At 42.6% G+C, this 13856-nt stretch overlaps 1 protein-coding gene and 1 long non-coding RNA gene across 8 annotated transcripts in view; one reads left to right on the top strand and one right to left on the bottom strand.

Moving 5' to 3' along the window:
• NDEL1 (nudE neurodevelopment protein 1 like 1) overlaps positions 1-13856 on the bottom strand; it is a 73082-nt gene that overhangs the window by 36796 nt on the left and 22430 nt on the right. For 5 of the 7 annotated variants that reach the window (XR_004430833.1, XM_033184600.1, XM_033184598.1 and 2 more), the window contains exons 1-4: positions 12798-12986; positions 4142-4239; positions 2647-2800; positions 1611-1759 (exon numbers count right to left, since the gene is read on the bottom strand). Coding sequence is in view for 6 of the 7 variants with exons in the window: in XM_033184600.1 (XP_033040491.1) it covers positions 1611-1759; positions 2647-2800; positions 4142-4227 (389 nt within the window). In the remaining variant the exon portion in view is untranslated. Of the gene's footprint in view, positions 1-1610; positions 1760-2646; positions 2801-4141; positions 4240-12797; positions 12987-13856 lie in introns of those variants that run through there. The other 2 variants (XM_033184596.1, XM_033184597.1) reach the window with 1 other exon arrangement.
• LOC117067717 lies at positions 174-13841 on the top strand. Its single transcript, XR_004430836.1, has 4 exons — positions 174-250; positions 11525-11529; positions 11701-11707; positions 13831-13841. It is a non-coding gene; the product is annotated as an uncharacterized LOC117067717 (long non-coding RNA).

A 13856-nucleotide genomic window follows, 5' to 3' on the forward strand; every position in this document is an offset into this window, starting at 1 on the left:
ATGAATTAAATAAATAACATGTGCAAACAGATAGTACAAAAGGAAACTGTCAGTTTATCTCATGACATTTCCTGACCTAGCCAGCCTGGTCCCATTCAAAAAAGATGATCCTGCCCCTTCCTGACCACTGCTGGCACTTAGTGTCTCTATCATTTGGGCAATATATGCAATATATTCTCTTAAATTCCCATCTATTCCTTAATGTTCCCTACGGAAAGGCTGTTTGTTACACTATTTATATCTCCACTGGGTGGAGATATAAATTTTACACATTTTCAGAAAGAAAACTTTTCAAAACTTGTAATATATGTAAGAGTTTGTTTAAAACATTAAGTCCCAAGTCAGGGAACCTAAGGTCTATTCACACTGACTTCCTAGAACTAAATCAAAAGGAAAACCCCAACTTTCCACACCTAAGTCACAAAAGGACCAGAGTCACAAAAAGACCCTTTGCTTGCTGCAACCACTCAGACATTTGCATAGGGTGTCCCTTTGTAACTTCAACCTCACTTCAGCCTCTGACTGGCTGCCCTCCACAACCAATCGGGCTGCTGCCTCCTTTACACCCTGGAACAGCTTGCCCACTGTTTTTAACTAGGGTATTATCATAGTGAATGTACGTATCTGTCACCCCCAATGGTAGTGACCAGACGAGCTCCGCATCTGTAAGTTTAGCATCATGTCAGTCACTTAAGATTACTGGATAAATATTAAGGAAGGAAATACCAGGAAACAATTATAAAGCAATAGGAATTAAGTTTGGAATGGTTAAGAAACAACTAATTACAGATGCATAAAAGTTTGGCAACAGAGATAGCAAGCCACTGTAGGTTGCTCAGAAAATGTGAACTGAAATCAACATTTTAAGAAAATCCATCAGTCAGTATTAAAACAAAAGAGAATAAAAAGGAATAGAAATATAAAGACCTATCAGCTAGAAGGTAACTACAGAATCCAGGTATAAGATGTGAGGACCTACAGGAAGTATGGAAGTGTTAAGAGCACAGAGGGAAGATGGGGGAATGCATGAGATAGTTTTTAAAAAAAAAAAAAAAAAAACCTAGGCTGGGGGAGGTGGCTCACGCCTATAATCCTAGCACTTTGGGAGACCGAGGCGGGCAGATCACTTGATGCCAGGAATTCAAGACCAGCCTGGAAAACATGGCAAAACCCCGTCTCTACTAAAAATACAAAAATTTGCTGGGTGTGGTGGCACATGCCTATAATTCCAGCTACTTGGAAGGCTGAGGCACAAGAATCTCTAGAACCTGGGAGGCAGAGGTTGCAGTGAGCCGAGATCATGCCACCGCACTCCAGACTGGGCGACAATGCGAGACCCTGTCTCAACAAAAACAAAACAAAACAAAACCAATAGGATCGACCATAGTGTATGAAAGAAGGAAAAAAGAAAAATTGAAAGAGAAAAGCTTTGAAGGGCATTATCTGGGAGATGAGGATTTGGGGTTCCTTTCCATCCGATGAGTTACAGGTGACATGAAACACCAGTCGCAAATGTTCTGGGACTAAGATCTAGGGGAAGAGCCTAATAAAGATTTTAATCACTAATTACCAACGTGGTTTTTTCTAACAAAATGCAGTCATTCGTTTACCTTTTGGCTCGCTCCAGGTCGTCGTTGGCCTGCTCCAGCTCTCTCACATACTTATGCAACTGCTCCTTAATGGCCCGAGTCTGACTTAAATCATCTTCTAACACTGAGACCTGCTTATAACTCTGTGCATATTGATGCTCTAGCTTCTCCTGAAGGCATCAGTATAGGAAAGTACATGTCATTAATATACAGTCCTCTTTAATAAAGAGGTAACTCAAGTTAAAAGGGTGGGGGGGAACCCGAGGAATTTACCCACACTCTTGTAACAATTATTTTAAAAACAACTAAATGACACATTCATTCTAAGTACCTAAACTCGTGTTAAATTCTGTCAACCATTCTCCTCTCAGAAAGAAACCCAGTAACAATCTCTCTGAAAAGAAGTAATATAAAAAACCCTTGCCTCAAAAACCCCAAACTTGTTGAGGAAACCTCTGGGTTTTCAGGCTAAACGCGGCCCAGGGTAAGCACAGAGTTCAAATTCCCTACCTTTTACCTGCCCACCCAACCTTCCCCAAACCCACCCACTGCCCAGACACTAAACACCCTCAAGCACGTGGCTACAGCAGATGGTGAAGGGCAGAGAAAGGAGTTAATCCTTTTGCTCCTGAAAAATTCCTTTTAGAAGGGAAATTTTTAACCCAAACTAAACTCCAAAACTGAAAGGGCTATGAACAATAATGAAATAAATGCATATTCCCTATCAATATAATTATATACATACAGCAGAATGACGCAATCTATCTGTCAAAACAAATAATCAGGTAGCTTTTGAAAATTATAGGAACTACAATAATATAGCTAGGAACATTATAGCTAGAAAAGTGACAGCTACAAAGTTTCAAAGTGAACTCCTAAACTCTAAACCATCTTTTCCCCTGGTTCCATGAAAGAAAACATTTTATTCAAAATTTCACTTTAAGCCTTTTTTTCAAACTATTTTTTGTCACCTGCTTCTCTTAAGCACCTGAAAAATATATTTCTCATTTTAATAAAACCCAACACATTAGACACCAGCATCTACTGCTGCAGTTACCTTTAATGCCTCCACTTCATATTTCAGTCTTTGGTTATCAGCCTGTAAGTCTCTATTTCTTTGTTCAGCCTGTACTAATTGTGCCTCCAACTCTGCTTCTAATTCTCTGCTTCCTTCCTGGAATTCAACTAGCTCATCCCGAGCTTCCTGGAAGCTAATCAGAAACAAAGTGGGAAAGATGAGTTACACTACGAACCACAAGGATCGTCTTGGAGGTGATTCTATAGCAATTCGATAATTTTTGCTTGAATGCTAAAGCTGTCATAAAATATAAAGACAATCTGTTTTGCATCTCTTACTGTATATATTCAGGGTTCAATGAAAATGACAAGCCCAAAAAGGAGCCACAAGTTAGTGATTATAATATTTAAGAAAAGTAAGGCTACATGGCTCAATACCATTAACTTCTTCCACCACAGAACTCAGATGCGAGAAAAATGCATTTTTGCTTTCATTAAAGTAACAAATTTGGCATTTCCTTCTACGATATTCAACAGACATCATATTCACATCACCATAGAATTGCTGCATATCTCTCTAAATACATTTATTCTCATGACTATTTCAAAATTAGGTAGTTATTACATTCACTTCTGTATCTTTTTTTATTTAATGCATTAATAGAGAAGTACATATTACTATGCCACAAATTAGTTTAATATTTAGATAACTTTTTTCAATATAATTGATTTTCTTTGTAATTCTATTATTCTATGCATTTAAAAATATAATGCTGAGTCCACAGGCTACCCCAGCCTATTAAGACATCTATGACACAGAAGAAGATTAAGAACCCTGCCACAGATACACACCTTTCATATCCACTGGCACAACAGAATAACTGACTTCGGTAACAATAATGAAAGGGCAGTAAAAGGTTTGATAAGACTTAGTAAACTCTGTTAACCAAAATAGGAAAATGTATCAATATTTTATTTAGAAAGATCCCATTTTTAAAAAAGAAATTTGAGACAAGTTTTGGTGCTTAAAAGGTTGTCACCTAAAAGTTCTTCCAACCAAATAACTGAAATTTTATAAAACGTTCCATACCCCTGAAGTTCCTCCCGCTCCCTCAAAGCTTTGCTGGCTCCAGACACTGATCATGCTTGCCTGAGGAGAACGTAAAGTCTGTTCTATGGAGCCCTAGACAGTTTATCAGAATCTCCAAATGACCAAAATGATGAGGCAGAATCAGTGCCCCCAAGCACACCAAAGAGGGCCCGGTCTACTAAAAAGCATAAAGGAGGCAAACGACCAGAAGAAATCATAAATGACAGTTTTCCTACTATTTTAATAATTTGAACAATATAAAGACTTATGGCATGTTTACATTATTTAAATATAACCAATGTGGTGACTGTTTCTAGAATCTCAATCCTAGAATCCTAAATCTGCAATTCTAAATTTAGCTTTATGTTAAAAAGAAAAATGCACAAACAAGACATGGTGTATTCCAAACGCCCTCCCCTACTTTTACTGTGCTTTCCAACATTACCTTTGCTTATACTTCAAGGAAAGTTCCTTCCAATAAGCAGTTTCCTCCTTTAAACTTGAAAAATCTGGTATATCTTCACCATCCATGATCAAGAAAGCCTGGGAAATATTAAGGACAAACTGTTAACAAATTAGAGAACACCAGCACTTTGGGAGGCCGAGACGGGCGGATCACGAGGTCAGGAGATCGAGACCATCCTGGCTAACATGGTGAAACCCCGTCTCTACTAAAAAATACAAAAAACTAGCCGGGCGACATGGCGGGCGCCTGCAGTCCCAGCTGCTTGGGAGGCTGAGGCAGGAGAATGGCGTAAACCCAGGAGGCAGAGCTTGCAGTGAGCTGAGACCCGGCCACTGCACTCCAGCCTGGGCGGCAGAGCGAGACTCCGTCTCAAAAAAAAAAAAAAAAAAAAAAAACAAATTAGAGAACAGAGAAATCTAAGCAAAAGCATAAAATCTGGGACAACACTGAACTGCAGCATTCTGGAGGGAGTAAAACATGAGCGATCCAGTGGCTAACTCTCTTCCAACTCAGGCACGTCAATCACTTCACAGCTGCACTCTCAGGGGCCGCTAGTACTGTGATTGAGATCATGGCAAAAGTCCTTTGATACAAAGCAACAGGAGGCACTATCAGTTGCAGCACAGGTGCCGGGTGACTTGGGCCCACAGAATCACCCTGCACAGAGGTGTAGCGTGGGTTTAAGGCCACGTGGTCTTCTGGGAATTGGGAGACAGAAGCAAGCTTATTGTCAGAGATGCTGCTACCGCATGCATGCCCTTCCCAGGGGTACAATTGCTTCAAAATATCTGCTTGGAACAGTTGATACCAGGTGACCCTACTAGAAAATCAGGCACCACAGTCCCAATAATTTACTATTATCAAATTTCTAAAAACTTCCAAAGCTTCCTTCCAAAAGTCCACTCATCTCCAACTTCAATGATCTCTCTTTCATCCTGGTTCTTCTCCCAAGGCATTCAGAGAGGGGGGAAAAAAGCAATTTAATTAACTTACATTTGGACTGGCTACTTAAAACTCCCAACTGATTGCCAGGCCCACTCTAGAGGCATGCCTACCGTCTCCTAGCACCCCCTCCCCACACATCCCACTCTATATTCTGGCAGTACTGTTCGAAACTGTCTTAACACACCATGCTCTTTCAGGTCTGGAAAGCTACTCCAGGTTTTCTCTACCTGGAGTGGCTCCCCTAAATAGGAAAACTTCTATTTATCCTTAAAACCTAATTGTCATCTTTTCCAGAGAGGTTTTCTCGCCCTCCATTGGACAGCATTAAAATCTCCTGCATTCTTTGCTACCTCCGAACCCCACACATGCTTTCACTGATACAGTTACCACAGAGCAATGCATTTGCTTATACCTTTGTGTCGCCTGTTAGGCTGGTTTACTTATTTCCGTTTCAGCCCAATGCCTGCACAATACTGGATACTCAATATTTACTGAATAAAACCATAATTGATTCAACCTATTCCATACTGGGCAGCAAGAACTCAAGACCAGCTTTAAAAGTAAATTAATAGGCAGGATGCGGTGGCTCACGCCTATAATCCCAGCACTTTGGGAGGCCGAGGCGGGCGGATCACGAGGTCAGGAATTCGAGACCATTCTGGCTAACATGGTGAAACCCCGTCTCTACTAAAAATACAAAACATTAGCCGGGCGTGGTGTCAGGTGCCTGTAGTCCTAGCTACTCAAGAGACTGAGGCAAGAGAATGGCATGAACCCGGGAGGCAGAGCTTGCAGTGAGCCAAGATTGCGCCACTGCACTCCAGCCTGGGTGACAGAGCAAGACTCCATCTCAAAAAAAAAAAAAAAAGTAAATTAATAAAAACCTGGAGATGCAGAGAACTTCGAGTTTATCTAGCACAAGCCACTCAGGAAGGTTTAGCAAAAAAAAAAAGGAAAATTATTTTTAAAAGAATGAACGGTTAAATCTCTCTGCGTCATCAAACACAGAACACAGTGGAAGTTCAATAAATAATTTGAATTGAGGCTGGGCACGGTGGCTCATGCCTATAATCCCAACACATTGGAAGGCTGAGGCAGGAGGACTGCTTGAGCCCAGAAGCAGTGAGGCTGCAGTAAGCCATGATTTTGAGGCTGCAGTGAGCCATGACTGTGCCACTGCACTCCAGCCTGGGTAACACAGCAAGACCCTGTCTCTTAAATAAATAAATAAGTAAATAAATATCTGAACTGATTTATAATCATCCTTTCAATATTCCCTCTTGACTTTCAAAGTACCGCTTTATTAACATCTGAATTCCTATTTCAGGAATGGAGTAAGCAAAAAGATGTGTGGGTAGTTTACTTCCACCTCACAATGTACCACCATATATTAAATCAATGTAAGAAAATTCATCATTATCAGTTAGACAAAAGTATTAATCTGATACATGGGCAGCCACATTCAGTCACTGACATAGGCTCAGTACAGCCTCCACATCGAAGAACAGGGAGCTGATGGGATTTCTGGGAAGAACCTTAGAGATAACCACTGCACACTAGCTACCTCAAATCATCATCATCCGGCCCTGAAATACAAATGGACAACCAAGAGCCATCTGATAAAAAGAAAATCCAGTAGCATGAATAAGAAAATTTTAGGACCTACTGAGAGGAAACAGACAATTCAGGAAATGAGATTTTTTCTTATACAAGAACTCCGGAGGTACTAGACAAAGACTTAAAAAAAAAAAAAAAAAGTCAGCAGGGCTACCTCCTACACATTTCCTGAGACAAGTACAAAAGAAGGGAGAAAACCATGACCTGGACAGCATGGGATGCAGGAAAGACAGGCTCCAACCTAGGGCTGCAATGAGAAGTCCCAGGATGAAGCCCAGTCCATCTGGCCCATAGAATGCTTCAGACAGATGGACAACACCAAGAAAAACAAGGAATCCCACAGAAGAGATAGCATAGAGCACGAGTAAAAAGCTAGATATATTTAAGGTTGTAGTGAAGACGTGTTACGCTACTGTCACTAAGAAAAAGAGCAATTTAAAAGCTCAGGAAAATAAAAAAAGCAACACAAGAAAGTCCTGATCCTTATATAAAGCATTTTGTAAGTTAATGATTTCAACTCTAAAATTTGTAATGTATTGCTTTTATCTTATTTGAGGCAACTGGGATAAGTTCCATGACTGTGTAGCCATTGATGAACTTCCTGTTTTTGGTCTTAGCTTTGCCCTAAGTCCCATATGCTGCTCTCTTGGAAGCTTCCAGGATTTGGTGAACAAAATTGTATTCTCGTTTTTTATGCCCCTCTGGTTTTGTAGCCTTTGATGATAATACCTGTCAGCCTTGATCTTCCCAAAATGATTACTTCTTGCCTTTTTAGCTTATAATGATTTGGCAGCCCATCTCAGTCCCTGAACTATTTTGTCATGCTTTGTATTGCCCCTAGATTACCTATCTGCCTTTCTGGGACTGAATGCCTAGTGCTGCTTCTGTACTGAACATTTGACCAGCTGGATCAGTTTTGAGTTTTCAGTAATCTTTCTGTTACTGTGCAGCATTTGATGACACTGCCAATAGTGTGGCCTATGAACCGGTATCATTAGGAAAGTTCCTCATGACTGTTAGATACCTTCCTTGGCATCGATCATTTATTTGAAGGTGTTTAAATGTGGAGCCAATTCTTCCACAAAAAGAGTTAGGATTGTTTTGAATCTATAAATGTTATTCAGGAGTCCACTTCAAATCATTTCCGTGTGGGGGTATTTTTTGTTGGTTTTGACCCATTTACATAGTATCAGAGGACCTACTAGCAGCTAATGCTTTGAAGGGCGCTTAAGTAGTGATCCCTGAGGAATAGCATTGTTTACCCCTCTGGATGTACTGCGAGTATCCATTTGTCTCTGACTTTTGGTTCTTGAACAGGGACATATTCCTAATACAACACCAACTTTTCCACGAGTGTCCCCTAATAACTCAGGTTTTAAATAGCCTTTTGCATGAAACTTTTTGAGAATCAATTTCTGGCCCTTGCATCCTCTTTGTCCAACTACTTACATTCAGTGTCAAATAATTCTAGCAAAATTATTTTACTTCACACTCATTCTTTATTTTTTTTTTTTTTTTTTGAGAGGGAGTCTCACTCTGTTGCCCAGACTAGAGTGCAGTGGCACAATCCCAGTTCACTGCAACCTCCGACTCCCGGATTCAAGCAATTCTCCTGTTTCGGCCTCCTAAGTAGCTGGGATTACAGGCACACACTACCCACACCTGGCCAATTTTTGTATTTTTAGTAGAGATGGGGTTTCACCATGTTGGCCAGGCTAGTCTTAAACTCCTGACCTCATGATCTGCCCTTCTCGACCTCCCAAAGTGCTGCGATTACAGGCGTGAGCCACCACGCCCCGCCACATTCTTTATTTTCTTGCTGAATCTTACATGAATTGAATGTTGACCATAACTTTTCTAATCAACAGGCTATTTTCACAACCCGCTTATTGGCCCCTCTAACAGTATTAGGTTATTATGTTGGATATAATTTACTAAAAGGACCATCAGCTCTTCCAGATCAAACCAACGTAAAACATTTAACCAAGAATAAGTCATAGGAGCAGCATAGCACAGTGGTTAAGAGACCAGAGTCTGAAGCCAAACTGCCCAAGTTTGAAGTCACACCTGGAAGTGCTGATTTGCTACTGATGCATCTACTCACTACTTGGGTGACTTTGGGCAGGTTACTTAATTACTCAGTGCCCCATTTCATTTCCTCACCTGTAAAATGGGGATAATCATTAAAATGAGGTTATGAAGTGAGCTAATATTTGTAAAGTACTTAGGACAGAACCTGGCACATAGTAAAAATATAAATGTTCAATAAGTTATTAAAAATTGGTAGTTCAGGCCAGGCGCGGTGATTCACGCCTGTAATCCCAGCACTGTGGGAGGCCGAGGTGGGTGGATCACGAGGTCAGGAGATTGAGACCATCCTAGCTAGAATGGTGAAACCCTGTTTCTACTAAAAATAAAAAAATTAGCCAGGCGTGGTGGCAGGCACCTGTGGTCCCAGCTACTAGAAAGGCTGAGGCAGGAGAATGGCGTGAACCCAGGAGGCAGAGCTTGCAGTGAGCCGAGATTGCGCCACTGCACTCCAGCCTGGGCAACAGAAGCGAGACTCTGTCTGAAAAAAGAAAAAATTAAAATTTAAAAAATTTAAAAAAAATAAAAATTGGTAGTTCAATAGCAGACCTTTCAAGTATGACCACAAAGTAAACAGGCTTCAAAATTTAAAACATGCAGATGATTATTTAAAATTGATCATTTCGAGAAGCTATATGCATATTCCAGTGATATCACCATTGCTGAAAAACATTTCCAAAAGTTTTTATGAATAGCCTCTATGAGCCACATTAAGAACAAAGCAGGCGAACACAGCAGGCCAGGCGCAGTGGCTCATGCCGATAATCCCAGCACTTTGGGAGGCTGAGGCAGGCGGATCACTTGAGGTTAGAAGTTCGAGACCAGCCTGGCCAACATGGTGAAACCTCGTCTCTACTGAAAATGTGAAAAAAAAAAAAATTAGCTGGGTGTGGTGGCAGGCACCTGTAATCCCAGCTACTCAGGAGGCTGAGGCAGGAGAAACGCTTGAACCCGGGAGGAGGAGGTTGCAGTGAGCTGAGACTGTGCCACTGCACTCCAGCCTGGGCAACAAGGCGAGACTCCATCTCAAATAAAAGAAAAAAAAAGAACAAAGCAAACCTTCTTACTTTGTAGTCACACCTCATCTTTATTGCTTCCTAACAGGTATTATCCAGCTCTATCGCCCTACTTTCACCCATTAGATTTACTCTTTCTAAAAATCAGATTCCGGCCAGGCATGGTGGCTCACGCATATGATCCCAGCACTTGGGAGGCTGAGGTGGGAATGTCACTTGAGCGTAGAAGTTCAAGCCAGCCTGGATAACATGCTGAAACCCCGTCTCTAACAAAAATACAAAAATGAGCTGGGTGTGGCGGCATGCACCTGCGGTCCCAGCTACTGGTGAGACTGAGATGGGAGGATCGCTTGAGTTAGGGAAGTTCAGGCTGCAGTAAGCCGTAATCGTTCCACTGCACTCCAGCCTGGGTGACAAAATGAGACACTGTCTCCAAAAAAATGAAAACAAAAATCAGATTATTTACAAATAATAAAATTTGCTACCACTGCAGATACTCAAATGACAGTTTCAGGGGCTGTGTTACAGTCTGTTCAGTTTGCTTCAAGTTACACTGGGAGGATGTGTTCACTGTTATTTGAAACTATATAATTAGAGATTTTCACGCTGTAGAAAGTTAGCCAATATAGAAAACACATTGCTAAAACAATGCTCTAATGGTACATCCACAATTTTCTGAAGCTAGAATGAAGACAGATAATTACGTATTATTGGCAGGGCGCGGTGGCTCACGCCTGTAATCCCAGCACTTTGGGAGGCTGAGGCGGGCAGATCACAAGGTGAGGAGTTTGAGACCAGCCTGACCAACATGGTGAAACCCTGTCTCTACTAAAAATACAAAAACTGGCAGGGCATGATGGCACGCACCTGTAATCCCAGCTACTCAGGAGACTGAGCAAGAGAATCGCTTGAACCCAGGAGGTGGAGGTTGCAGTGAGCTGAGATCGTGCCACTGCACTCCAGCCTGGACCGCAGAGGGAGACTCCATCAAAAAAAAAAAATTATTATTCTCTGCCCACCCCCACCCCATCTTTATTTAATACCAGGTCTCAATATGGACAGAGTCTCAAAAGCATGACAATTTTTACGTAAAGCATTATCATACCGTGTATGACCTTCAGAAACCTAGCAACAATCAACTCATTTGAATTTAAAACAGCCTGTCCAAAATGCCTTTTATTTACAAGGAAATTACTCTGTGTACAATGGTAAGAAAATCTATTTTCAATATTGTTTCTGGTTAACAGTTCTACGATGGACTAATGACGCTGGAAGAGTTGTTTCAGAGCTCTTCCATGTTGGTATGTTGGTAATACATGCCTTTTTACCGAAATCCTACTGCTCTCAAAGATGACATTTACAGAATTTTTAACTCTTCGAAGTTGATCATAAACATGGTCTCTCTTTGATTCTATCAGACTTCTTTTTCTACTTTATGGAGTGCTCAGAAACTTACGTCAGAAGTAATTTTAAGCTTTAGTAACCAAATTTATCTGAGCATGGTTTACAATGAAAATAAGTTGTTTTGCAGATGTCATGAAAGCAAGATCTAAGTTTTACTAAGGTTCCTACTTACTTTAAGCTCCTTATCCAACTTCAATCTATTTAATTAAAAAAAATCAAAAGAACTACAGTTTCAGAAGATTTAACAACTTCCATCTGGATCAAGTCAACCTCTAATCAGGGCTGGCCAAAGGTTTTGTTTCTCATGCACTCTAATTTTAAATAACAATAATTTTAATAATAATTCAGAAGAGATATTTCAGTTGGTTTCCCTTTACTTCTCTTCAGACCATGACTTAATGCTGCATTGTGCCCATCAACTTCATGATTTAGCAAAGACATTACCCTGTCTTTTAAGCACATTAAGAGCAACACAGTTTAGCAGACAAAATGTTAACCAGCAACTCCTGAACAAGCTTCACAGTAAGATTTTTCTCATGACTAGAGCAGCAGTTTTTATCCTAGGTGAGTTTGCTCAAAAATAATTAAGTAATCTACCAGCTTCTGGCATATCTTTGGCAAGTCACATTTTCTGCCTTGTTTTCTAGCTGAGAAGGGTATAAAAATCCCACGAAAAGAAACCAGAACTCCGAGCCTAGAAATGTAAATTATAACCCAAGCTAAGCCACTCACCAGTTGATTGAACCTAAGTATAAATCAATTACCCCCATCCCAGCTCCATTTCTCCATCGAAATGGCGATAACATAATCAGCTGCAACCACAAGGTGATGCGGTTCTAAAGAGATAGGAAGAGAGTTCTGAAGCGTGTAAAGGTGCTACGTAAATAGAACGTAATAATTAGTAGGGATAGAACTTTCACCTGCTTTGCAAAACTTAAAGGGTCATCTCGTGGCTTACAGCTAGAAAAGAGTGGAGCACAGGTAACCCGAGCCCGTTGGTGACACTTTCCCGAACTCCAAGGGGAGGATGATTAGCAGTTCTGGGCGGGAGTCAGGGGAATGCCAATCCGAGCCCAACGTGGGCTGCTCGCGCTCTCGCCCCCCATGGGAGAGAGGCACTGCGAGATCAAAATGTAACCCCGCTCCAAGACACCCTCGCAAATGAAGGAATTTCGGGGAGGGGGTAGGAGGAGGCGGACTGGGCGCGCCGCTGCCACCTCCGACTGGGCCACTCCTTGCGCCGCCAGCGCCCCAGCCCGCGGTGCCACGTCCCGGCCTCCGTCACCACCAGCCCTCACCCCACCCGGAACGGGGCACATCCTCCGGAGGCTACCTGGATCGTTCCCTTGCAGGCGCCCCTGGGGGACCACACGTCGGACCAGGGAAGGGAGGGGACAGAGCGGTTGGAACAGTTGTCCCCGGGCTGGCCGCCCCAGAAGCCGGCCCGGCCCGCCCCGGCAGAGCCTCAGACACGGCCCCGGGCCGGGAAGGCTCCCCAAGGGCAGGCCTCGGCGCCGCCGGCCCAGCGCAGCCCCTTAGGGAGCGGCCCCGCGCTGCAGGCTCACCTCCAATGTGTCAAAAGCGCATGTTCACCGCCGCTCGACCCACGTCTCCGCTCCGCTGGCCTGGCCAGGCCCGCCCAGCCGCTCGGCTCAGCTCCCCTCCGCAGCCCGGAGCTCCACTCCGCGTACCTCCGCGCCCGGCTCCTCCCCGACACGTCAGGGACTGCCTGGGTGTCCGAGGCCATTCTGTGACGCACGGGGGCGGGGCTCGGAGCATGCGCGGCAGCGCGCGGGTATGCGGGGCGGGGAGGGGCGGGGCTAGTGTCACAGGGGGCGGGCCAGAGCCCGGCGCGCTGACGTCAAGCTGACGGCGTCCTCTTGCGCAGGTGCTCCTGGATTCTGGGACCGGCTGGTTATGGCTTCAGCAGTTCCCTGAAACTGCTATTCGGGAGAGTGGTGCCAAGACAGATGGGAACCTGCCTTCAGTTTTCCGGCCACCAAGGCCCTTCAAGGGTCCATGTGTCAGTGTTCCCGTTTATAAAACGAATCTCGGCTCATAGTTCACCTCCGAGTCCATTCCCCCTGCCCGAACACCCAATGGAACACCAGGGGCATTCTAAGCATCACTCCCACAAAGCTGTGTTGTTTTTACAGCACTTCCACTGCTTACATTTTGTATTTGTTCTCATCTTCCTCCAGTAGAATTCTAAGTTCTATGAGAGCTAGAACCTCTTATGCCTTGCTCATCCCAACAGATAACTTGGTTCTAGGCAAAGTGGACGCTCAAATATTTGATGAATGAATGAATGGATTCGTTGGCACCAAGGGGATTTTATATTTGCCCATTTATATATTGTATATATCTGAGCATATATTCATTTTGTATACATGCGTGTACGTGTGTGTATGGCTGTGACTTTCTCCCCTCCAGGGCCCCCAAGAAATGGAGTCCTACATTTATATATGTAATATATAATAATACATAATTACATATAAATTATATTTTATATATAATATAATATAATTATGTTATATATTATATAATATACAATAATTTCACAAATTTATATATTATATATAATATATATTATATGAGATACATTTTAAAAACAATTTTAAGAA

The sequence above is a fragment of the Trachypithecus francoisi genome, unplaced genomic scaffold (genome assembly GCF_009764315.1).
Source record: "Trachypithecus francoisi isolate TF-2019V2 unplaced genomic scaffold, Tfra_2.0 Lachesis_group20, whole genome shotgun sequence".
Taxonomy (NCBI): Eukaryota; Metazoa; Chordata; class Mammalia; order Primates; family Cercopithecidae; genus Trachypithecus; species Trachypithecus francoisi.